The sequence below is a fragment of the Dipodomys spectabilis genome, unplaced genomic scaffold (genome assembly GCF_019054845.1).
Source record: "Dipodomys spectabilis isolate Male_0828 unplaced genomic scaffold, ASM1905484v1 ptg000157l, whole genome shotgun sequence".
Classification (NCBI taxonomy): domain Eukaryota; kingdom Metazoa; phylum Chordata; class Mammalia; order Rodentia; family Heteromyidae; genus Dipodomys; species Dipodomys spectabilis.
The window spans coordinates 6,573,225-6,597,412 of record NW_024870834.1 but is presented as its reverse complement, the minus strand read 5'-3'; the positions used below and the strand labels follow the sequence as shown (position 1 = coordinate 6,597,412).

The window sequence follows — 24,188 nt, the reverse complement described above, 5'->3', positions numbered from 1 at the left end:
AGCAGAGATATGAAGAAATTGTCAACATGACTAATCAGGAAAATGTAGATCAAAATCACAATGAAATACCTATTTATACCTGTTACAATGGATAGAAACACTAAGACAACAGGAAGTGTTAGAAAGGATTTGGATAAATGGAAATGTACATCAACGTAACTTTTTTTTTTGTGGTTGGGCCTGGGCCTGGGCACTATCCCTCAGCTCTTCAGCTCAAGGTTAGCGCACTCTACTACTTGAGCCACAGTGCCACTTCTGGTTTTCTGAGTGGTTTATTGCAAGCATGAAATCCCAAGTTCAATTCCCAGTATTACCAAAAATAAACAGAAAATAAAATAACAATAAATAAAAGGCAACAAAATGGGAGAAAATATTTACAAATTATATATCTTGCATTTGAAGCTAGAATATATAACAAATTTACAAAAATTGCATCATTTACCATACTAAATGGTAAATATACACACAAAAAGTTATCAATGTAATTAATTTACCAGGAAAACATAAATTAAAGCACAAGTAGCCAGGTGCCTGTGGCTCATGCCTTTAATCCTAGTTACTCAGGAGACTGAAATCATGTTTTAAAGCCAGCCTAGGCACGAAAGTCCTCAAGACTCTTATCTCCAGTAATCTCCTCAGAAAAAAGCCTGAAGTGGTGCTATGGCTCAAATGGTAGAGTGCTAGCCTTGAGAAAAAGAAGCTCAGGAGGGGATGGGGTAGGGAGGATGGGAAGGGATGGGAAGGGGAAACAAAGGAGGAGGCTACAATGCTAGATAAGAAATGTACTCATTATCTTGACCATGTAATTGTAACCCCTCTGTACAGTATTTTCACAATTAAAAAAAAAAAAGAAATGGGACAATCTAAAACCCCAACTATTACAAAAAAAAAAAGAAGCTCAGGAACAGAGCCCAGGCCCAGAGTTCAAGCCCCAGGACTGGTCAAAAAATAAAAACAAACCAAAACCAAAAAACCACAAGTAGATTCTATATATATCTTATTAGATAATACTCCATACTATCTAGTGGTGGTTTCACTCATAATAGCTCCAACTTAGGAAAACTCAAATGCTCTTTAATGAAATTACCTATGGCAAAGCCATATAAAATAATACTACTTAAGTAAGAAAATGGGAGAAACTACAACATAGGTAGATCTGCAATGAATTAGGGCAACTGAAAGAAACCAGATTCAAAGGCTGCATATTTTATGATTCCATTTATATAACTCTAGAATAGGCTGCACAATAGGAGAAAACAGATTAGTGATGATGGGAGCTGGGAGACTGAGTTCTCACAAATAGATGTAATTATGAATTATATGTTTCTATACAAAACAATTTCCATCACTCAAAATCACCCCATTTGTAGTCAAATTTGTCACTTTCTCTGAAGGAGAGCAGCACCCATAACACTGCAAGTATGACTGTAGTGACTCCACAATTATATTTACTTCTGAGACCTCAGAACTGGACACTACTGTAGGATATATTTTAATAAGCATAAATTATGCCTTATTTTCAAAAAGAAAAAAATAAAATTATACCCTATAAATCAAGGAGAGGCTACTTTTTCTTTTTTTTACTGTCAATGGGTATATGAAAATAAAAATTTTAAATTAAAGTTTGTAACTGGGCAACAGCAAGGGAAGAGGTGCTCCAAAAAGAAATGTACTCATTAGGTGAAGAGGTGTTCTAGGAATTTGGAATTGGACTGACCACTAGGAAAAATATGAAATAATGCAAAGGTTTGCCAGTCTGCATAAAAGATAAATACTGATTTATAGAAAATACAGATAAAACTATAACCCCTCTGTATATCACCTTTATCATAACAATAAAAATTTAACAAAAAAGAACATATAGATAAAAGAGTCAGGGAGAAAGTTACACTTTGGGTTCTTGATAGCTTTCTATTTCTTCTTTCTTTCTCTCTCTCTCTCTGTCTTTCTTTCTCTCTTTCTTTCTCCCCCCTCCTCTCTTTTTGTTGGTCATGGGGCTTGAACTCTGGGCCTGGGTGCTGTCCCTCAGCTCTTCAGCTCAAGGCGAGCGCTCTACCACTTGAGCTACAGCGCCACTTCCAGTTTTCTGGTGGTTTATTGGAGATAGGAGTCTCACGGTCTCTCCTGCCCGGGCTGGCTTTGAACCACGATCCTCAGATCTCAGCCTCCTGAGTAGCTAGGATTACAGGCGTGAGCCACCAGCACCCGGCTACTGAAGGTATTTTGTTTGTTTCTTGTCTATACCCTACTAAAGCAACAAAAATTCTCCTTTTTTAAAATTGTCTAGGTGATGTGCAGAGGTGTTACAGTTATATAAGTAAGGTAATAAGTACATTTATTGTTGAACTTGCTACCCCCTCCCTCATTTTTCTCCTACTTTCCCTCTCTCCCCCAATTCCATCCCCCTCCTGAAGTTGGACAGGTCATTTCCAGCATTTTGTCTTGTGAGTATTGCTGTTGCTTGGGTTCCCCCCTTGTCCTTTATCTTACCTTCTGTTCTTCCCTTCTCCTTCCCCAATTAAGATAAATGTATTTTAGTAGTAATGGAGCTGGAACTCAGGGGCTCAGGCTCTTGCTTAGCTTTTTCGCTCAAGGCCATTTCTCCACCACTTGAGCCACATCTCCACTTCCCACATTTTGGTGGTTAACTGGAGATAAGAGTCTTCTAGACTTTTCCACCAGAGGTGGTTTCAAACTGTGATCCACAGATCTCATCCTCTTGAAGAGCTAGGATTATAAGCCTAAGCCACTGGTGCATTCCTTCCATCATTCTTCACTTATGAAATATATTTCATGCCTACCATTAATAACTTGGTCTACTAGTTTAAAACTCATAATTACTATAACTACTATAATTGGAGTTTCTCCTTTTTTCTTCTAGGTCTTTACAATAGCATATAATGTAACACTACCACATAATACTTCATAGTAAGAGCCCATAATAATACAATATGTATTACAGCATGCAAAAATTAAAGATTAACTCAATTTCAGTAAAAATGTTAGTGCCATATTTCTTAATGCAATTAAGTCATATGAAGAATAATACATCTTGCAAATTTTGTTTTTTGTTTTTTTTTTGTCGGTTGTGGGGCTTGAACTCTGGGCTTGGGCACTGTCCCTCAGCTCTTCAGCTCAAGGCGAATGCTCTACTGCTTGAGCCACAGCGCCACTTCCGGTTTTCTAGTGGGTTTTTGGAGATAAGAGTCTCACGGACTTTCATGCCCAGGCTGGCTTTGAACCGCAATCCTCAGATCTCAGCCTCCTGAGTAGCTAGGATTATAGGCTTGGGCCACTGGTGCCCGGCTCATCTTGCAAATTTCTTGATGCAGTTTCCAATTTATTGAAAATGAGATTAAAGAATAATATATTATCTGAGAACAATCAATCCATAGTAAAATTACTTGACAAAATGCAGGAAGCCAATAACACTTGAATTTCAATTAGACCAAAAATCACTTTTCTTATCTCCTATAAACTACATGGGACATTTACATGGGATAATGAATAATTTTAAGTATAATAAATGTTTTGCTAAATTTAATAAAAAGAATTAATTCAGAACACTCTTACCTGTGTTTCTTGTGATGTTTTCTCTAGGAATATCAATTAACCAGAAAACCCGATCACTGAACTTGAATAAAGAGGATATCAGAAAACAATATTTTACAATGTTAATTTTAACATGAAATAAAGTTAAAGGCATACAAATACATATACTTCTTATTTGCAGTTTTCCTATTAGAAACTTTCCTTACCTTATACTCATAGACAAGTGAAATAACATGTATTCAAAGACATTTTTGCATCATTATAGTTTTTTGTTTGTTTGTTTGTTTTTGTTTTTGTCAGTCGTGGGGCTTGAACTCTGGGCCTGGGCTCTGTCCCTCAGCTCTTCAGCTCAAAGCGAGTACTCTACCACTTGAGCTACAGCGCCACTATTTTTGCATCATTATAATAACATAAGATTGGAAATGATGAAAACGTTAATTAGTTACACATAATAATACAACATCTAATAGAATATTATATTGTCACACTTAGGAAGCAGCACAAAGCTGAAGCATTTCTGGCTTGACGACTAAGAGAAAGAATGTAAGGTTGGCAGAGTATTTGAAATTTTAATAGGAAAATCCCACGTTCAAAAGAGCTGAGTGCCAGTGTCTCACACCTATAATCCTAGCTACTTAGAAGGCTGAGATCTGAGGATCCAGCCTGGGCAGGAAACTTTGTGAGACTCTTATCTCCAAGAAACTTCTCAAAAAGCTGGAAGTAGAGCTGTGGTTCAAGTAGTAGAGCGCACCTCTTAAGCAAAAGAAATTCAGGGACAGCACCCAAGTCCAGAGTTGAAGCCTCAGAACCAACAGAAACAAAACAAAACAAAACCACAAGTATGATGAATTCTAAGAATCAAATATAAATGGTGCCCAGATCTTTGTGCTACAGGATGCAGAGATCATTAAAATAACTGGCAGAGATATGTGCCACTGAAACTGTAGCTAAAATCATTTGTAGTTGTGTGAAGGTAACTTGCCTCTTAGAAGGATAAAAACAGTAATTTCTCAGGAGCAAAACAGATTTTAGAGTGGCTACAATATTATTATATTCAATGTCCAGTTTTCAACTGAAAAAGACAAAATATGAATAGAAATAGGAAAGTGTTTACTGATATTCAGGAAAAAATATAGACAATAAACTATCCCAAAATAAGTTCACACAGCAGGCAATAAATTTAATAAACTTACTTCAAGTATGTGCACAGATTTAGGAAAATATTATATTAATGAGAGAGTGGATCCCAACATAGAAATGAAAAACACAGAAAAAAACCCAAATGGACACAATAAAGCTGAAAAGTATAACTGAAGGTAGGTATCTGCAAAATAAGTTCAATAGCAAACGTGATAGAAAAAAACAATTGAAAGCACTCAATGCTAAGAAACAGAGTCATAATAAGCACTGTGGGTGCCACTACCTTCTATGTCCTTCAGAAAAGTGCTTTAAATGTTTTCACAGTAAAGAAATAATGAGTATGATAAGATAGAATGTTTGCTTTGATTTATATACTACACAAGGTATACATGTATCAAAGCATCCTAGAATACTTCCATTACTATACAAATTTTAAACATGTTAAGTATCCATTCAAAAATTTAAAGGGAAATGATAGAAGAAAAATGGACAGTGTAGAGATTTGTAGGCTAATATCATATATGTATTCCAAAAATGAATAACTGGGGTTCTAGCAAGAAAAGAGACAGAAAACTAGGCAGAAAACATTTTGACTACAGGCTTGCTTTCAAAATTTGGTAAATTTATAAATTCAAATAGCTCAGAATCTCAGTGAATGTCGAGTGGGTAAATGCAATGACAAAAATCTTAAATGTGTCCAGAGATATAGAATGATAAATAGCTAATTTCTCACTCAGAAACAATATTGTCAAGTGAGCTGTAAATGACACATTCAAGATGCTGAAAGAAAAGAAGGCAACAAAAAATTGCAGGTTGAACACAGCTAAACTTCAAAAGTTCAGGTAGCCCCTAAAAAGTCATTAGAACTCAAAATTGAGTTCAGCAAAGGTTGATATACAAGGCCAATATACAAAAGGAACAAAAGGTTGAGAATAAATTTAACAGGAAAAAATTTGTTTCCTGAAAACTACAAAACATTGTTGAATGAAGCTAAATAGTATCGAAGTAAATGGAAAGATATCCCATGTTCACAAAAATGAAGACTTTATATCATTTTAATGATATTATGTCATTTTATCTACAGATGGAACACAATATCAGAATCCCAGAAGGTTATTTGTAGAAATTGGCAAGCTTATCCTAAAATTCATAGCAAAATTTAAGGGACTCAGATTAGCCATAACAGTCTTGAAAAGAAGAACAAAGTCAGTTTTGAGGCAAGCCTTGGCTCTAGGCTAGTAGCAAGATCCTGACTCAACTCCCATCTCCAACCCCCAAATAAGGACAATGTTAGAGAACTCATGTGTTCTGACTTCAAATTTTAATGCAAAGCAACAGTATCAAGAAATGCTATGCAGACATAAGGATGTACATGGACATCAGTGCAATACAATGGAGAATCCAGAAATAAGTCTCCATGTTCATGGTCAAATGGTGTTCAACAAAGATGTCACAAATAAGTTGATAGGGAAAGAATAACAGGTTTTCAACAAATGGTATAAAGAAAGCTGGGTATCTAAATGCAAAAGAATAAAGAAAGATTCGTACCATACATTGCACACAAATGTGAACTCAAAATAGTCTGAAGACGCTGGCCCGAGTGGCTCACGCCTGTAATCCTAGCTACTCAGGAGGCTGAGATCTGAGGATCATGGTTCAAAGCCAGCCCGGTCAGGAAAGTCTGTGAGACTTATATCCAATAAACCACCAGAAAACCAGAAGTGGTGCTGTGGCTCAAGTGGTAGAGCTTTTTAGAGCTGAGGGATAGTGCCCAGGCCAGAGTTCAAGCCCCACAACCAAAAAAAGGTCTAAAGATCCAAGATAAAAGCTGAAACTATAGAACTCCTAGAAGAAAACATAAGGATACATTTTTATAACTTTGGATCAGGTTATGCTTTTCTACATTTGAATCAAAGGTACAGAAATAGAAATAAAAACAAAGTGGGCACTGGTGGTTTATACCTGCAATCCTAGCTACTCATGAACCTGAGATCTGAGGATTGTGATTCAAAGGCAGCCTGGGCAGGAAAATCCATGAGACTCATTTTTTTTTCTTTTATCATGGGGCAGGAAAATCCATGAGACTCATTTTTTTTTATCATGGGGCTTGAATTCTGGGCCTGGGCACTGTCTCTGAGCCATTTGCTCAAGGTTAGCACTCTTTTTTTTTAAGATATATATATATATTTTTTTTTTTTATTTGTACAGAGGGGTTACAATTACATGGGCAAGATAGTGAGTACATTTCTTATCAAGCATTGTAGCCTCCTCCTTTGTTTCACCTAAGGTTAACACTCTTAAGCCACAGCTCTACTCCCAGTTTTCTGGTGGTTAATTGGAGATAAGAGTCTCACTGACTTTCCTGCCTAGGCTGGCTTTGTACCACAACCCTCAGATCTCAGCCTCTGGAATAGGATTATAGGTATGAGTCACTGGTCCTGGGCCATGAATTTCTTTTTTTTTTTTTTTTTTTTTGGGTCCGGTCGTGGGGCCTGAACTCTGGGCCTGGGCACTGTCCCTCAGCTCTTCAGCTCAAGGCTAGTGCTCTACCACTTGAGCCACAGCACCACTTCCGGCTTTTTTCTTATGTGGTGCTGAGGAATCGAACCCAGGGCCTTGAGCATGCAAGGCAAGCACTCTACCACTGAGCCACCTTCCCAGCCCCTCTTTTTTTTTTTTTTTTAACTGTATTTTTTTTTTGTCTTTTCTTTTTTGGTACTGGGGATCGAACCCAGGACGTTGCACTTGCTAGGCAAGCGCTTTGCCACTGAGCTACATCCCAGCCCTGGGCCATGAATTTCTTATCTCTAATTAACCACCAGAAAACTGAAAATGGAGCTGTAGCTCAAAGTGGTTGAGTGCTAACCTTGAGCAGAAAAGCTCAGGGGCAGTGCCCGGGCCCTGAGTTCAATTCCTACAACCAACTAAAAAAAAATAGGACAAAAATTTTAAAAAGAAAAAGACCAGTAGACTTCCTAAAGCAAAGCAAAGCAAAACAAAACAAAATGGAAAAATCCCAAGCGGTCATGGTCTCAGAGAACACTACTGAGAAAGTATAAAAATTATCTACAGAATGAAAGAAAATACTTGCAAAACATATTTTTATAACACTTATGACTCAAGGATAAGAAGAAACAAAGTAAGTGTGGGTAAGGAATAGTTATTTCCCCAAAGAAGATATTTAAGTGTCCAAAAACACATCAAATAATACTCAACCTCATTAATTATTAGGGAAATGAAAATCAAAACCATACTGATACAGCACTTCAAACCTACTGGGATGGATATAATAAAAAGACAAATCATAACAAATGTTTGGATGAGGATGTAAAGAAACTGGGACTCTATGAAGCAGAGGCAGAAATATAAAATGACAAATACTCAGGGAGTTCTTCAAAAAGACATTCCAGATTTCATTCTTGGCTGTGTATTCAAGAGAGATGAAAACATTCCTAAATATGAACTTTTTCAAAAATATTTATTGCAGCCTTAGATATAACAACAGATACGTATTAGCTGATATTGTGATATCTATAAAATGGGATATTATTCAACTGTAAAAAAGAATGAACTATTGATATTTGCCACAACATGGATAGATCTTGAACAAAGAAAGAGGGAGTGGAAAACAAACTTTACAACTTTGGTGTGGGGGGGGTGGGGGGTGGGGAGGTGGGGGGGGGAGGGAGAGGGGGCAGGGAGGATTGGGGGGGCGGGGAGGGAGGATGGGAAGGGATGGGAAGGGGAAACAAAGGAGGAGGCTACAATGCTTGATAAGAAATGTACTCATTATCTTGCCCATGTAATTGTAACCCCTCTGTACAGTATTTTTACAATACAAAAAAGAAAGAGGGAGTGATGACCACTACACGCTATGTTATAGTTACATAAAATTTTCACAATAAGTAAATATATAGAGACAAAAAACTAGGGTGAGGGTTTATGACTTTGGGTTTTCTTTTTGGGGTGATGGAAAATGTTTCAGAAATATTTGTGCAATGATTGCACAATTCTATGAATAATTAAAATCAGTGAATTGTGTATTTTAAATAGGTAAGTTGAATGGTATATGAATTATATCTTTATTAAGATATAAAGTTTAAAAACTGAAAGTGAAATAAGGATTATATTGGGAGGGGGGCTCTCAGAGAATACATTGTCAGCAGATCTGCACTGTAAAAATGCTAACAAAAGGGCTGAGTGTGGAAGCTCATGACTGTAATTCCAGCAACTTGGGAGGTAGAGATTGGAAGGATTGTGGTTCAAGGCCAGTCTAAGTAAAGGTTAGCAAGACCTTATCTCAAGTTACAGGCAAGTACCTGTAACTCCAGCTCCACTTGAGGCATAGGTAAGAGGACTGTAGTCTGAAGCTAGCTCTGGACAAAAGTGAGAGATCATATCCTAAAAACAATGAAAGCAAAAATGGGTTGGGATGTGCAGTTCAGGTGGTAGAACACCTGCCTAGAAAGGGTGAGGCTTTTGGTTCAAACTTTAGTACTGTCAGAGAGAAGAGGAAAGGAGAGGAGGAGGAGGAAGAAGAGAAGGGAGGGATAAAGAGAGGAAGAGAAGAAGAGGGAGGAAGAGGAGGGAGAGAAGGAAGAGGAGGAAAAAGAGGGTAAAGGGGAATGAGGAAATGGAGGGAGGAAGAGTGAACAAATGCAGTCATGGTATTAAGAATACACTGTGGAAATGAACTTGTGGTCAGGAACGGAAGGAGGAAGCTGGGGGAAAGCAAACCAAGGGGTGATATTGTCCAAAAAGAAATGTACTCATTATCCAAATTGTGAAATGATAACCCCTCTGTGCAACACCTTAATGATAATAAAATTACATATTTCTAATTTACTTTACTGTTGCTTTAGAGATTATATACAGCAGGGTTACACATGTCAGGCTATAGGTACATCTCCTTTCACATAGTATCATCTGTTCCCTCATTCTTTCCCTTCCCTCCCTCCCATCTCCACACATGAGTTACACAGTTTACTTTCATCAATGTCCAGTGCAGTGAATGTGCTCCACTGTTGTACTTTTCACCCTTTTAAAATTACATTTTAAGAAAAGAAGAGGAGGAGGAAGAGTAGGAAGAAAGAAAATACTAAAGTTTCCTCGAACTGAAAGAAAATGATACTGGATGACAACATATCTACAGAAAAGGCTGAGGAGTACTAGAAATAGTAAATATGCAGGGAAATAGTTTAAAATTCATTTTTAAACTTCTTTGAAATAATCATACTATATTATTAGATTTAAAGCATGCTACTGGTGTAAAATTACCAAACAATCTTTTAGAAACACATCCTGCCAGGTGCAGGTAGGTCACACTTGTAATCCTAGTGACTCAGGAGGCTAAAAACTGATGATCTCAGGTAGGAAAGTCTCCAATTAAACCACACAAAAGGCTAGAAGTGGTGCTGTGGCTCAAAGTGGTAGAGTGTTAGCCTTGAGTGAAAGGAGCTGCAGGTCAGCATCTAGGTCCAAAGTCCAAGCCTCAGGACTGGCAAAAGAAACACAAACAAATGAACAAACCAAAACACCCTACATCCTATAAGAAAGAGTGTATGCTTCTTATTAGTAACATATCACAGAATAAAATAAAGCATAATTACCAAAGTTAAATTGAAGTGGAAGATGCCATGGTAAGTACTATTTAGGATTTCCAGGCTGGGAGCGAGACCTCCAGATGTGAACACACTCAGCAATCCCTTTGAAGTGAGTTCATCTTCAGTTTGGAAAAAACAGTGGATTTCCTTTGAGAAAGAGAGAAATAAAACAAAGAAGTAATAGCAATTTGAGGGAGAAATCTGTGAAGAGGAAATGCTGTTAAAGACCATTTTCTTTCCATTGCTAGCTTGGGAATAAACATTTATTTGAGAAAGAATTTAGTGACCTGCCATCTAACTGTCAAGACTTCCATTCATCCTTAGAATCCTTAGAAAGTTTATATATTTATTTTTTACTTTTTACTTTTTTTTGGGTGCTGTTTCCAGTGTCTGGGAGCTAACTTTTAGCTTTTTTGTTCAAGGCTGGTGCTCTACCACTTGAGTCACAGCTGCACTTCCATCTTTTTGGTGGCTAATTGGAGATCGGAGTCTCATAGGCTTTCCTGCTCTGGCTGGCTTTGATCTACAACCTTCATATTTCAGTCTCCTGAATAGCTAGTCTTATGGATATGAGCTACCAGTACCTAGTTGGAAAGTTTGTGTGTTTAATAAGCACAAAACCTAAACCACATGCTCACATGCTCAAATTATAATTTTTTTGGGGGGTGGGGAGTGTTGCTATAAATTGAAGCCAGGATCTGGTACATGCTACTTTTGCTACTTAGTTGTATCACTAATACTGTGGGATTTTTTTTTTTTTTTAATTTGGTGGTCATGGGGCTTGAACTCTGGGCCTAAACACTGTCCCTCAGCTCTTCAGCTCAAAGCTAGCACTTTACCACTTGAGCCACTGCTCCACTTCCAGTTTATTGGAGATAAGAGTCTCAAGGACTTTCCTGCCCCAGCTGGCTTTGAACCTGGATCCTCAGATCACAGCCTTCTGAGTAGCTAGGATTACAAGCGTGAGCCACCAGCGCCCGGCTCTTTGTGGGAATTTTAATACTATGCTTTTTTGTTGTTGTTATTGTTTCCTATTATTTGAATCAAAAGATCATGTGATCCCTTAATCAAAATGACAACTACAACATGGTACTTGTTATAGAAAGAAGAGATTATTTTTCAAGGTCAGTCATGTGAGGTAATCTATTTTTTTTCCTCTAACAGGCTACATCTGTCAAGCTTCAAAAGGTCCAATTAGCACTATGGAAAAAATAAACCCAAGATGCTATAGCTACCAAGGAGGTATCATTTAAAAACAACAACAAAGAAAACCCACCCAGGGTATTCAATAGCTAAATGAATGACTGGGCTGATTCATGTGGACAAAAATAGAAACAACTGCATAGATTTCCACCTTTCCAAGTCTGAAAGCAAGTGAGTACAGTACCATTGGGTGTACATGTGGATTTAAAGGGAATGCAAAGGGACATGGCTGTGAGGGGGACTTACCAAGTTATTCAAGGAAAGAAACAACTTGATTATTTCATTGTCTTTGGGGAAGCCTTCACTGGAACAAGCAAAGCTTCTCTTCATATCACCTAAGCAACAACAACAAAAAATTGGTTTTTTTTTTTTGGGTCTGGTCGTGGGGCCTGAACTCTGGGCCTGGGCGCTGTCCCTCAGCTCTTCAGCTCAAGGGTAGCGCTCTACCACTTGAGCCACAGCGCCACTTCCAGCTTTTTTCTTTTTGCTTATGTGGTGCTGAGGAATCAAACCCAGGGCCTCAGGCATGCAAGGCAAGCGCTCTACCACTGAGCCATCTTCCCAGCCCCTGAGAAAATATTTTTTACAGAACAAAAATCATAACTGTAAAATATAAATATATTTTAGTCTAGAAAAAAATAACAAATCTATTCTTGAAAGTATGCTAAAAAGGAAGTGTTGGATATATGCAACGTAAAGGGGGGAAGGGGTTAGAGAGAGAATTTTGTGTTCTAACAGAGAGCTACTGATGAAGATATTGGAAAGAGTTCCTTCTCCTTGTGTTGAGAACGAGGAAAGAGGCTTTAATGAACTATAACACAAATCCCTGCAATTTGGAACACAAATTCAGATTCCTGTCTAGAAACAGGAGCAGAGATGATTTGGCTGAGAGGACAGGAGATAGCTGATGAGATGGTCACTTAGTGAAGGCTAAGATGCAGAATGTGTCCTACAGGCCACTAGGAAGAAAGAATTAATATAAGGTCACCTAAGGCCCTGTTCTCAAAGGTCTCTCTGAATGGCAACTGGATCTCAGAAGAATTTCAAAGCAGAAACACATTTTTTAAAATGGAACTGACAAAAGAATAAGTGACCAATAGGAACAGAGAAGCTTTGCCTTTGTTAAATGTGTAGTTAATGCATTCTTAATATAAAGAAGGGGAGGCAGCTATGAAAGACACATTTGAGTGCACAGAGATGGAGAGTAGGCTTCATATATCCCCTAGGTTTACAAAGTGCAGCTTGTCAGGTAGGAAATGAAAATCAGAACACAGCACTTCAGGCTTAACTTTCCTTCCCTGCCCAACCCTACAGTAGACAGGGTCAAAGTGGAATTAGCAAGGTAGTAAAAAGGCAAGGAAAACTCCAAATGGAAGAAAGGAAAAGCTGATTGGCTTCCCACCAGGACAGAGCCAAAGAGGAAGAAGAAAATAAGCAAGAATTGGGTTTAGATGTTGTGGGTTCAACTATTTCAATGACAATGATTTCAATGCAAAGCTGTGCTTTGAAATTATAAATTATAAATGCTTGCGGTATAGTTTGAGTTATAATAATAACAACATCATCATCAACAAAGTCCTAAGGCAAGTCCAAATATTCAACCAGGGACAGAGGAAGAAGTAGGTAAAAAATTAAATATAAACTAAGATAAAAAATAAATTTATTTTATAATTGTATACTGTTCATCTATCTTATTGGTCCAACTGAATAGTTTCAATGTTGTTCTCAAAATTGTATTTGTAACTATATCGGTGTAAGCATTGTAAGTATAGCTTAGAATGTATCTGGGAAGTACAGCATTAAATAGTTTTCAAATCACTTCCATCTCATACACTCATTCACTCATTGTATCCATCCTTGTCAGGCCTACCAGCCATATTTTAAGGTTTAATTTGACTCTAAAGTAAAAATTACTCTCCTACTTAAAAATCTTCCCTGCTACCCTATATTACCTAATAAAAAACATTTCTTGTATGGAAAGAAGGTAAGAAAAAGGAAACTAATTTCTTTGAATAACATACTTTGAGCCAGCTGCTGGGCTTACATGTTGTGTTAGGACATTCCCACAATGCTTTGTGCCCTTTGTACTGCTGCCTATTCTTAAAGAAAAGGAAGCTGAGACTCAGGAAGATGGAGCTCAGTAAGCTCAACAGCAAGTCATATTTCTGTATGCATGAACCACTCTTTTAATCTGCTGGACAATCTTTCGACTCTCCCGTGGAAAACCTATACTCCAGGCCATTAAAAATGCTTATGGGGTTCTCTCTACTTCTCTTCTTCTCGCATTTAAATTCATTTAAAGATTTGCTTGAGCTGGATGCCGCTGGCTCATGTCTGTAATTCTAGCTACTTAGGAAACTGCAATCTCAGGATTGTGATTTGAAGCCGGCCCAGGCAGACAAATCCTAGACACTCTTATCTCTAATTAACCAACAAAAAGTGAGAATTGAAGGTATGGCTCAACTGGTAGAGCTGGAGCCTTGAGCACAAGAGTGTGAGGCTCTGAATTTAAGCCCCTCAGTACTCAATAGCAAATACATGCATGCATATCTGCTTGAAATAGAAGCCTTTTCTTAGATTTATCTCAGTGAAATAAGTTGACTGGTCCTCCACACTTTGGTATAATTCTGTGAATTATATGATCACATCAACAGACTCTTAAGCTTGGATATTAATGATGAGACAGGGAAAACTATAACACACTGTGGTGAGAGACAGAAGCAATTCCAAGCTTTTGTGCCCATACCTGCGTGGATCATCCCCTTGCCTAGAAAGTCTCAGATTATGGAAATTTCTGTCATAATAATGAATGAAAAACTAACAAATTTTCAATAACCTCTAAATGAAAGATGTATCAGAGAAGTTATTTCTTCAACAGATGTGAGCTCTTTAACATGAGTGGTGAAATAAAGTGCCTTCCCTGAGGGATTGTCTACATTGAATAAAATAAGAAAACCACTCTGGGTCATATTTTTGGAAACCATACTACTTATGAAATTCATCGCCCTGTTTACAGTTACACAATTAGAACAATGAAGTTGAAGCAAGATGCAGCAAAATACCTCCCATCTTTTTTTCCACCAATCTGTTTGACATAATGCTGTTGTGGGAAACCAGAGTCTCCCCGCTTCCCCTCCTCCACAGAAAGCCACATGGTCATAGTGATCATTTCAAGCTGAAGGCAGTTGAGAAATGGCAGGTACAGGAAGGGCAGATCTCACTTTCTACCTAAAAGCAAAGTCTAAATTTCCTATGAGAAATGTACTGTCTGTACCTTTCCTTTCTCTAGAGATGAAGAGTTGACACAGATGGGTCTGTACACCAGGACTTATTAAAATAATATTCTTTATTGTTTTTTCTTATATATTTGCAAATAACTTTCCTGCTCTTACAACTATAGACCAAAACACCTTTTCCTTTTTCCCAGCTCCATAAGTTACTGCTTTGTTGAAATGGTGTCTTACCACTTGTTTGGAATTTTTACTCTTTCTTTAACTTTCACATTTGGCCATGTGAAAGTATTAACAGCAAATAAAATGTGAATACTTTTACCCTGTCAATATGTCTTTTGTCAGTTCAGTTCATAGACCCCAGCCACAGACTCTTACAGAAAAAAAGAAAAGGTTTTCCTCCTTTATGCTTCTGTAGTCATTTTAGCTGTAGCCATATCACTCTTCTTACTAGTAATCTTAAATGGCTTCCAATGATTATAAAGCCCAGATTCCTTAGCCTGACACTCAAGTTCCTCTATGATAGCATTGCCTTCATGATATTTTACATCTATTCCTTCCTTCAAATTAAGTGACTCTTTCCTTCTTGCTTCACAAATTGTATGATGTACTATCTCCATACCATTGTTCATCCTGTGTATTGATGTAGTCTTTGTAGAATATTTCTTCATGCAAATATTACCCATATGGGGACCTAGATGGATTGTTCTCTTTGAAGCCTTTGCTAGTGAGTTGCCCCTTTTCTACTGTTGGAATTAACCACTCCCTTCTCTGAAATCTCTTCAGTCTGTCTGTGCCTCTCCCATCTTGGATTATTATCATGTATTTGTCATGCATAACCTCAGAACTTATCCATTTATGTAACTCCAGTTAACTAGAAGAAGATCTGATTCCAACCATCCAGCCATCCATCTGTCCAGTCAACAATATGATGTTCTAGGATGCTGCATAATCTAAAAAGTATACACAGATGGGAATGCCTCTGTCTTGTTCCTTAAAAAGTTTTTCCATCATGAAAGTCCCATTGACTAATGCAATCTGTATATTAATTTCGGAAAATTTCCCTCAACCTCAGTTGACTAGCCTGGTAACTCAGTTTTTAATTCATACTATGTGCAACCACTCATAGAAAAATTTAAAATTGTTTTTTCAAATAATTAAGATGTGGCAAATATAAATCCTTTATAATATTAAATAGTCCACAACTTGTAACTGATGAAACATTATAGCGAATGGTTCACAGTGATGTCATCAGAAATCTCTATAGCAGAGTAAAAGATGTAATACCTTGGAGAAAATAAAAAATAAAATAAAGAAGAAATACTAAAAAAAAACATTTTTAACTATAACTGAGAAAGTGATAGGTATGAGAAGTCCTGAGGAGATAATCATATAGTCTTACCTTTATTATATATTATTCCTGATGAATATTCAAACATATTCAAAAGCAAAATTAAGACATATGTAAATTGGGAGTCCATCTGTTGGAATAAATAAGAATTATTTTCATTCAATTACTCTGTAAATACTTTTTGAGTTATTTTTGATAGAATCAACTATAATGTAGTAAAGAAATCATCTCTTCAAGCTAAAAGTATTTCCTGTTATATGACAAAAGCAGGACTGGAGACATAGTTTGGTGACAAGCCTAGAATGTGAGAAGGCCTAGTCAGATCCCCAGCATGAGAAGAGAAAAAGAAGACATAAAACAATAAAATGGATTCCCTAACTGGCATAAAAAACATTTATTAATATCATTATTGCAAACCAGAAGATGGGAATGGCTTAACATGGCAGATCATTGTGGCAGAGGTCATTCAGAACCTGAATTGATGAAGGTACTCTGTTCATCCAGTATTCTGACTCTGTTGCTTTTGGAGACACAAACCACATAGTCATGAGCACTTTTGCACATTCTTGCTAAGCGCACTAGGAATGTAAGGCCCTGCCTTCATGATCCAGGCCTTTCTCAGGGTTATGTTGTCAACCAAGAGGCTTGAGAGATGGGATAAGGTCCTGCCAGGTAAGAACAGTGTAGTTTCCAAGGTGAATATCCTAGTATCAGTGTTCCTCTCCTAGAATACACTTCATAAAATGTACATGTATTTATCTAGTGAGGGCTGAATTGTTTACCTGGAATTGATATGTTAAAGTCCTAGACCCCAGAATCTCACAACATGATCATACGTGGAGACAAGGTCTTTAAAGAAGTGGTTAAGTTAAAAATGAGGTCACTGGTTCTCATCCAGTGATTAGTGTACTTACAGGAAGAGGGCATTTGGACCTAGACTCACACAGAGGAAAGATGAAGACACAAGATGGCCATCTACAAACCAAGGAGGGAGACATAGAATCTATCCTGCCTTCAAGGCTGTTAGAAGAAAACAACTCTGCCAACACTTGATCTGCCAACACTTCTAGCCTCTAGAACTGTAAAAAATTCATTTCTGTTGTTGAGGCCACTTTGGGTACTGTACTTGGCTATAGGAGGCCTAGCAACTGAATTCAGCATCCATGGTTGATTTCTTCTATGGGACTTGACAGCTGGAAGAACTGAAATGAGATTCATGTGCTGGATAGTTTTATATGTCAGTAATGAGTCCTTTTGTCTCGGTTCTACAAGTCTAGTATAACCAGGATGATAGCCTCTGGGGTCCAGCAACACAGAATTTCTTACCAGAAACATCTTGTATTAGTTTCCTAAACATTCAAATGAAAGGATATAACATCATTATTAGACTGTCTGTTTTCCTCATCCCTCTAAATGAGATGCAATTATACTCCAGGTCTCTAGTTTGGCTGGTTTATATTAAGTTGCTCCAATTCTATTTGCTCAAATAAATGTAAGATCACTTATTCCATTTATTGCATTTGGATGTATCTAGTTTTGGCCATAGAACTAAAACTTACTTTGCCTTTAAACTTTCACAAAGGGATGAAAAACCACGAGAGCAAGTTCAAAGGGAGAGAGCAGAAGTGATTTCCAGGCTCTCTATCACTTTGCTACTAGCTGCATATCCCAGTGATTTAGCTTATAGTTATCTACTCATTCTTCTAATTAAAACCTGGAATGCACTTTAGAATTGATACATGAGTAATTAATTGAATATATTCAATGTTCTTACTACTTAATGTCAGAGATTAACTTAGAACCAAGGTCTCCAGACTCAATGGATCTAGTCAGATCTACCAAATAAAAGTTGAAAAATTAAGCTAGGTGCAAGTGGCTCCTCCTAGCTACTTAGGAGGTTGAGGTCTGAAAAATCTAGGTTAGAGTCTACTCTGAGCAGACTAGAATCCATCTCCAAAATAACCAGCAAAAAGGTAGGGTGGGGTTGTGACTCAAGGACTGCACCAGCTGTGAGCAAGACAGCATAATTTCAAAGCCTGGACCACTAACGGAAATTAAAAACTAAAATATATTAAGTGTATGATTACATTTGACCTAACACCAAAATTAATAGATTTATTTATCCATCATTATTCTGCTCATAATATACTAGTCTTACTCTTCGCATTTTTGTTTCAATATTAGAACGTTTTCTGATTTGGTAGCACTTTCAACAGTTACCTCATGGTTACAAAAAAGCACAGACTTTGATGTAAGATAAACCCTGTCAACTGACATGATTAACCTTTAGTAACTTGCTTCTTTATAGTCAGAAAAAATGGGCACAACTGCTACACAGTGTGTGAGAATTAAACACACTGTGTTTATGTTTAAGTATCTGATAGAACTACCTCTGGGTCTATGTCTTTATCCACTGAAGCAACTTCTTTGTCAGTTAAGCTGGTAGCAGTTACATTAATGTAGTCACCATTCCCCATTTAGGTATCATGGGTTTTCTATGATTGATACATGCCACATATTTGGGCACTTTCTCTTTTTGGTACCAAATAGAAATCGGACATTTCCCCAAAGGAGCACCCTCTCTTCTCCCCTATGTGATATACTTACAGTTATTGCATTATCAAGGAATAGTGGTTACTTTATACATTCATACTGTAATAGGGCCTTTTTGTTAATGTTATTGTAATTACCTCTAATTGAGTGTCCAACTGGTTGCTGTTTGCTTTCTATATTTTTCTCCCATTTACTTCCTTATAGACTGAGAAAGAAGCTCCCCAAGAGCTGTGTTTTCCCAGATGACTGGTGCAGCAGACCACATAACTTTGCTAACAGCCAATCAGCTGCTACTTAGTACAGAAACAGCTTAGAAAATCCAAAGGACAGCAGTTGGAATCCCCAACTAACTGCCTTCCCTGGACCTCTGATGTCATGAAACCTATGAGAAGTGGAGTTTCTCCAAGCCACCATTTTTAATATAATATATATCTAGAGAGGTTCAGAAAGCTACACAGGATTATCTACAAAATATTCTAGTTATCAGCTGGTGAGTGAGTATAATTCCCAAAAGGTTATGCCAACTACATATGAGACAAGTAGGCACCTGATAGAGCTTTATTACAGTCTTAAAGGAAGAATATGACTCAAATAAAAAAAAAGAAAGATGACCTTATTGATAGGTAAGTAAATACACAGTCACAAAGACAGAACATACTGTGCATGCGTGGAGAGCAGTAAGACCCATGACATGCCGTTTAGTCAGTCCTTGTTCATGCTGTGTGGGAGTCCTCAATGTGGGAGCTGTATTACCTGCTTCGGCTGGATTTAACAGAGTAGGAGTGTGCCAACTCTGGACTGCTCCGACTCCTTCAGTAACATGAGTGTTTACGGATGGCCACAGAAGCTGACAACTGACTTGCTATAATGATGATAAAGCTTGTCTTATACTTCACAAGTCCCTTCAGATGGCCACAGACAGCCTGCTTCAGGCTTAGGTCACGAAAAGCAAATGGTGTCTCAATCTGTTCCTGGAAGCTCCTGTGTGAGAAATTCTTCCTCTCACCTTTTCCGATGTCGATGGGAAGAGGAGAGTGACTGAGCAGCTGGGAACAATACAGACGGGAATTACACATAAGCCAATAACCAGATATCAACAGTGGTAACACAGCAACATACTTCTTATAAGCATTGTATATTAAGTGTAGGCTCTTTATACAGCTTTGCACCATTCTTAAATTTGTTGTTATCCTGACCATTTTCTCACATCACTCAAGTCTTTTTTCAAAGTCTAAAATAAGTGTATACAATTTACTTAAGCCTTAAAGACATTTTGCTGATGAATAATGTGACAGTGAATAATCCTAAACAAAAATATTTTACTGCATTTTAAAACATTTGTTTAGGATATGAACATGTTGAAGACTAATGGTAAATAAACATTTACAATTACAATCCAGCATTTAAAATTGGATATAATCTATAGTAACTTAATACATAAAAATATTTTATTGCCTCACCTTAAAAATATTGACAAGCCTGGTGGCTCATGCCTTAATCCTAGCTACTCAGGAGGCTGAGATCTGAGGATCGAGGCTCAAAGCCAGCCCAGGCAGGAAAGTCCATGATCTCCAATAAGCCACTAGAAGACCTGAACTCGCCCTGGGCGCTGTGGCTCAAGTGGTAGAGCACTCGCCTTGAGCTGAAGAGCTGGGGACAGTGCCCAGGCCAAGAATTCAAGCCCCATGACTGAAAAAAAATTTATATATTGACAGAACTAAACATTTTTTTTTTGTTTTTGGAACTAAACATTAAAAAATGTCAGCCATCTTTCTTCTATAAATTATGTAGAGATGATCCTGATCTTTTTTTTGGGGGGGGGGGGGGGGGTCTGGTCATAGGGCCTGAACTCTGGGCCTAGGCACTGTCCCTCAGCTCTTCAGCTCAAGGCTAATGCTCTACCACTTGAGCCACAGCACCACTCCTGGCTTTTTTCTTTTTGCTTATGTGGTGCTGAGGAATCGAACCCAGGGCCTCAGAGGCATGCAAGGCAAGCACTCTACCACTGAGCCATCTTCCCAGACCCTGATCTTTTTTTTTTTTTTTTTTTTTTTAACCAGAAGTTTGGTGTTTTGCTTAGGAAATAAGAGTAATCCCTTGCAATATTCACTGCAAATGTTTAATCCAATTTTTCATTTACCTTGACTCTATGATAGTTTCTGGGCAACAGAAATTCTAATCTGATGCAATCAAACTTAACAGTATTTTCCTCTTGGATTACTTCTGTTGCTTTATGGTTTCAAAGTTCATCTTTATCCAGAGATACATTTTTCTCATTTTTTTAAATGTAAGAAAATATAGAGACTCAAAAAGAGTTTAAGGAGGGCTGGGAAGGTGGCTCAGTGGTAGAGTGCTTGCCTTGCATGCCTGAGGCCCTGGGTTCGATTCCTCAGCACCACATAAGCAAAAAGAAAAAAGCTGGAAGTGGTGCTGTGGCTCAAGTGGTAGAGCACTAGCCTTGAGCTGAAGAGCTTAGGGACAGCGCCCAGGCCCAGAGTTCAGGCCCCACGACTGGACCCCCCCAAAAAAAAAAGAGTTTAAGGAATAAAACGATAAGGGTCTTTCAATTATTCTGAATCCCACTTGAAAAAGGCTTTTTGTTATGGGATGTTTCAAACACTGGAAACAGTCAAGAGAACTCTGAAATTGCTCCTTTGTACCCATGGCCCAGCTTTCCTCTAACTTCTTCTAAACCTCACCACCGACCCTTGTCTAGGCTTAATTTGAGGATACTTTGGACATCGACATATATTTCAGTTTGCATTTCTTAGAGAAAATGAGTTTATGAAAAAATGAAAACCACACTAGCATATTCATGCCTACAAATAGGAATGATCCCTGGGTATCTGCTTAATGATTCCTTTTATCTTCCCAGTTATCTCATTCTTAGTATTTTTTTATAGTTGTGTGAACCAGGATCCAATAAAATCTCTACTTGGTCATTGGTTGAAGCATATTCATGAGTCACTAACAATGGAGATGTATTATAAAAATGTGTGCTTAGGTGATTTCATTCTTGTGCAAATATCCAGCGTATGTACATAAACCTAAATGGTCTTTGTCACATTGCTTGTGTGTTTGTGTTTGTGCGTGTTTGTGTGTGTGTGTGTGTGTGTGTGTGTGTGTGTGTGTGTTTGTATACTGGTTCTGGGGCTTGAATTCAAGGCTGGGCAATGTTGCTGAAACTTTTTTTGCTCAAGGTTAGTGCTCTACCACTTGAGTCACAGCTCTACTTCTAGCTTTTTAGAAGTAAATTGGAAATAAGAATCTCATGGACTTTCCTGCCTAGGCTGGCTTCCACCTGTGATCCTTAGGGTTCAGCCTCTTGAGTAGCTAGCATTACACAGATGTGGGCCAGTGCCTGGACATATTGCCTTCTATATAATCAAGATATGTGCTAGACATCAGTTGCATAAGGCTGTTCCTAGCACAACACAGTATTTGGTTTACAATAAACATTTCTTTTTTCTCTTTCTTTTTTGACACAGTGTCTTGTAAAATAGCCCAGGCTTCCCTGCATTATGACTCTTTTGCTACCATCCCTGAGTGCTGGAATTATAAGTGTGTACCACCATGTTTGGTAAATGTTCTGAGTACACAACAGATAAAAATATTCCAACTAAAAAAAGTATATACACAATAAAACCTCATAAAAATGGAGACAAAACTATGATACAATACTCCAACTTGAATTAAGTATGTTAAGAATTTGCACTAGAGGAGAGTGAGGGAAGGGTTGGCAGTGTCCAAAAAGAAATGCACTCTTTACCTGACTTAAGTAAGAGTAATCCCTCTGTACATCACCTTTATAAGCTCAAAATAACACACAATAGACACAGAAAAAAAAGGATTAGATATGGAAGAAATAGATCAAAAAGATAAAATAATCTCAGAGAGCAAACTTAAAATTCAATGTGCCCAGAGGAAAATAGTTTTGATCCCAAATATGGTAGGGGCATGATAGGAATGAAACCATCAATAGAGGAAAATAAAATAAAAAGGTATTGTATCAGACAAAAAGCAATAAATTTAGACAATAGATAAAAAATCCAACATTTTCCCAGATCCCCAAAAAAGACACAAGTATAGAGACTGAAAGATTCACAGAATGACAACAAAAAGTATAGAAAAATATTCAATCGAGACCCTAGTAGGCCTCTCTTTCTGAAACAGGAATTCTGAATAGAGCAAGCAAGACGGGAGGCAGTGATGACAGTCTGTTCCTGAGGAAGGTTCCAGAAAAGACTGATACATACTCTCCCTTCAGCAGAATTTCTGAATGTTCACCTTAAGCCAAGTTCATTAGTCATCTCAAGACTCCCAGTATCCTTCAAACAAATTTCCTATTAAAAAAAAATATATAGGTTGGGTGCTGGTGGCTCACATCTTTAATCCTAGCTACTAAGGAGGCTGAGATCTGAAGATTGCAGTTCAAAGCCAGACCAGGCAGGAAAGTCTATGAGACTCTTTATCTCCAATAAATCACCAGAAAACTAGAAGTGGCACTGTGGCTCAAGTGATAAGGCACTTGCCTTTGAGCTGAAGAGCTGAGGGACAGCACCCAGAACCAAAGTTCAAGACCCAAGACTGGCAAATACACACACACACACACATGTGTGTGTGTGTATATATATATATATATATATAATCTACATATTTATATGTAGATATATATATATAAACGCCTAATTCTACCATAGTATTAGATACAATCAAGACTCCAAAGTTTATATCCCATGCATCATTCTTAGGAAATTACTTGAAGGCATACTTCAGCAAAACAAAACTCCTCCATAGAGAATTGGAGGAAGCCCAGGAAAATAATGAAAGGTTATTTCTGGGATGAGCAGAGGGCAGCAAAAGTGAGAGTAACTAGTTCAGGTTAGAACAAAATGTTAGAATCAAGTGCTGGGGAAAAAATAGAAGGAAAAAAAGCCTTATGGTACCCTATGGTATAAACCCTGTTTTCACTGTATTTGATTCTGGTGCCCTGCATGTTGAATATACATTTTTCTAATTTGGGGAGGGGAAGGGAAAAAACAAAATGCCTAAATAGGGATAGAGGTTGACCCATTGTAACAATGAGATATGCAAGACACTATGTTGAAATCGAACTTTACAACTTCAGGTGGGGGGAGGACTGGGGGAGAGAGGAGTTGTGGAGCTGGGGAGGGAAAGGAGAGTAGGGAATAAACAAAGGAGGGGATAACAATGCTCAATAGGAAGTTGTAAGGTCTGCTCCTGGATGGTGAGCAGACTCCACCCTCCTCGCAGCAAAGTCTCCACCTGTGTTACCTAGGCAACTGGAACACCTGGAAGAGGTCACATCTGCATCCGCTGAGGTCACATCTGAATTTGATGTGGCCACACCTTTCCCCGCCCATACCCTACATAAGGCCTAGCCCAGGCCCAGACTCTCTCTTTTTCTCGCTCTGTTCTTTTCTAGCTCTTGCTCTTGCTCTTCTTTTCTAGCTCTCTCTGCTCTAGCTCTTCCCTCTCTCTTTCCCAGCCACGTGGAGTGCCAACCTTGCCTGGTCCCAGCAGGTCTACTGAATA

At 38.0% G+C, this 24,188-nt stretch overlaps 1 protein-coding gene across 1 annotated transcript in view; it reads right to left on the bottom strand.

Annotated features, from left to right (window-relative positions):
* The window catches only part of Catsperb (cation channel sperm associated auxiliary subunit beta), a 77,923-nt gene extending 58,553 nt beyond the window's left edge, over positions 1 to 19,370 (bottom strand). Inside the window, 5 exon segments of the mRNA XM_042692711.1 lie at positions 3,574 to 3,634; positions 10,302 to 10,442; positions 11,745 to 11,833; positions 16,131 to 16,209; positions 19,291 to 19,370. Coding sequence (XP_042548645.1) covers positions 3,574 to 3,634; positions 10,302 to 10,442; positions 11,745 to 11,833; positions 16,131 to 16,209; positions 19,291 to 19,320 — 400 coding nt within the window. The 5' untranslated portion in view covers positions 19,321 to 19,370.
* Between the last annotated feature and the right edge of the window lie 4,818 nt (positions 19,371 to 24,188).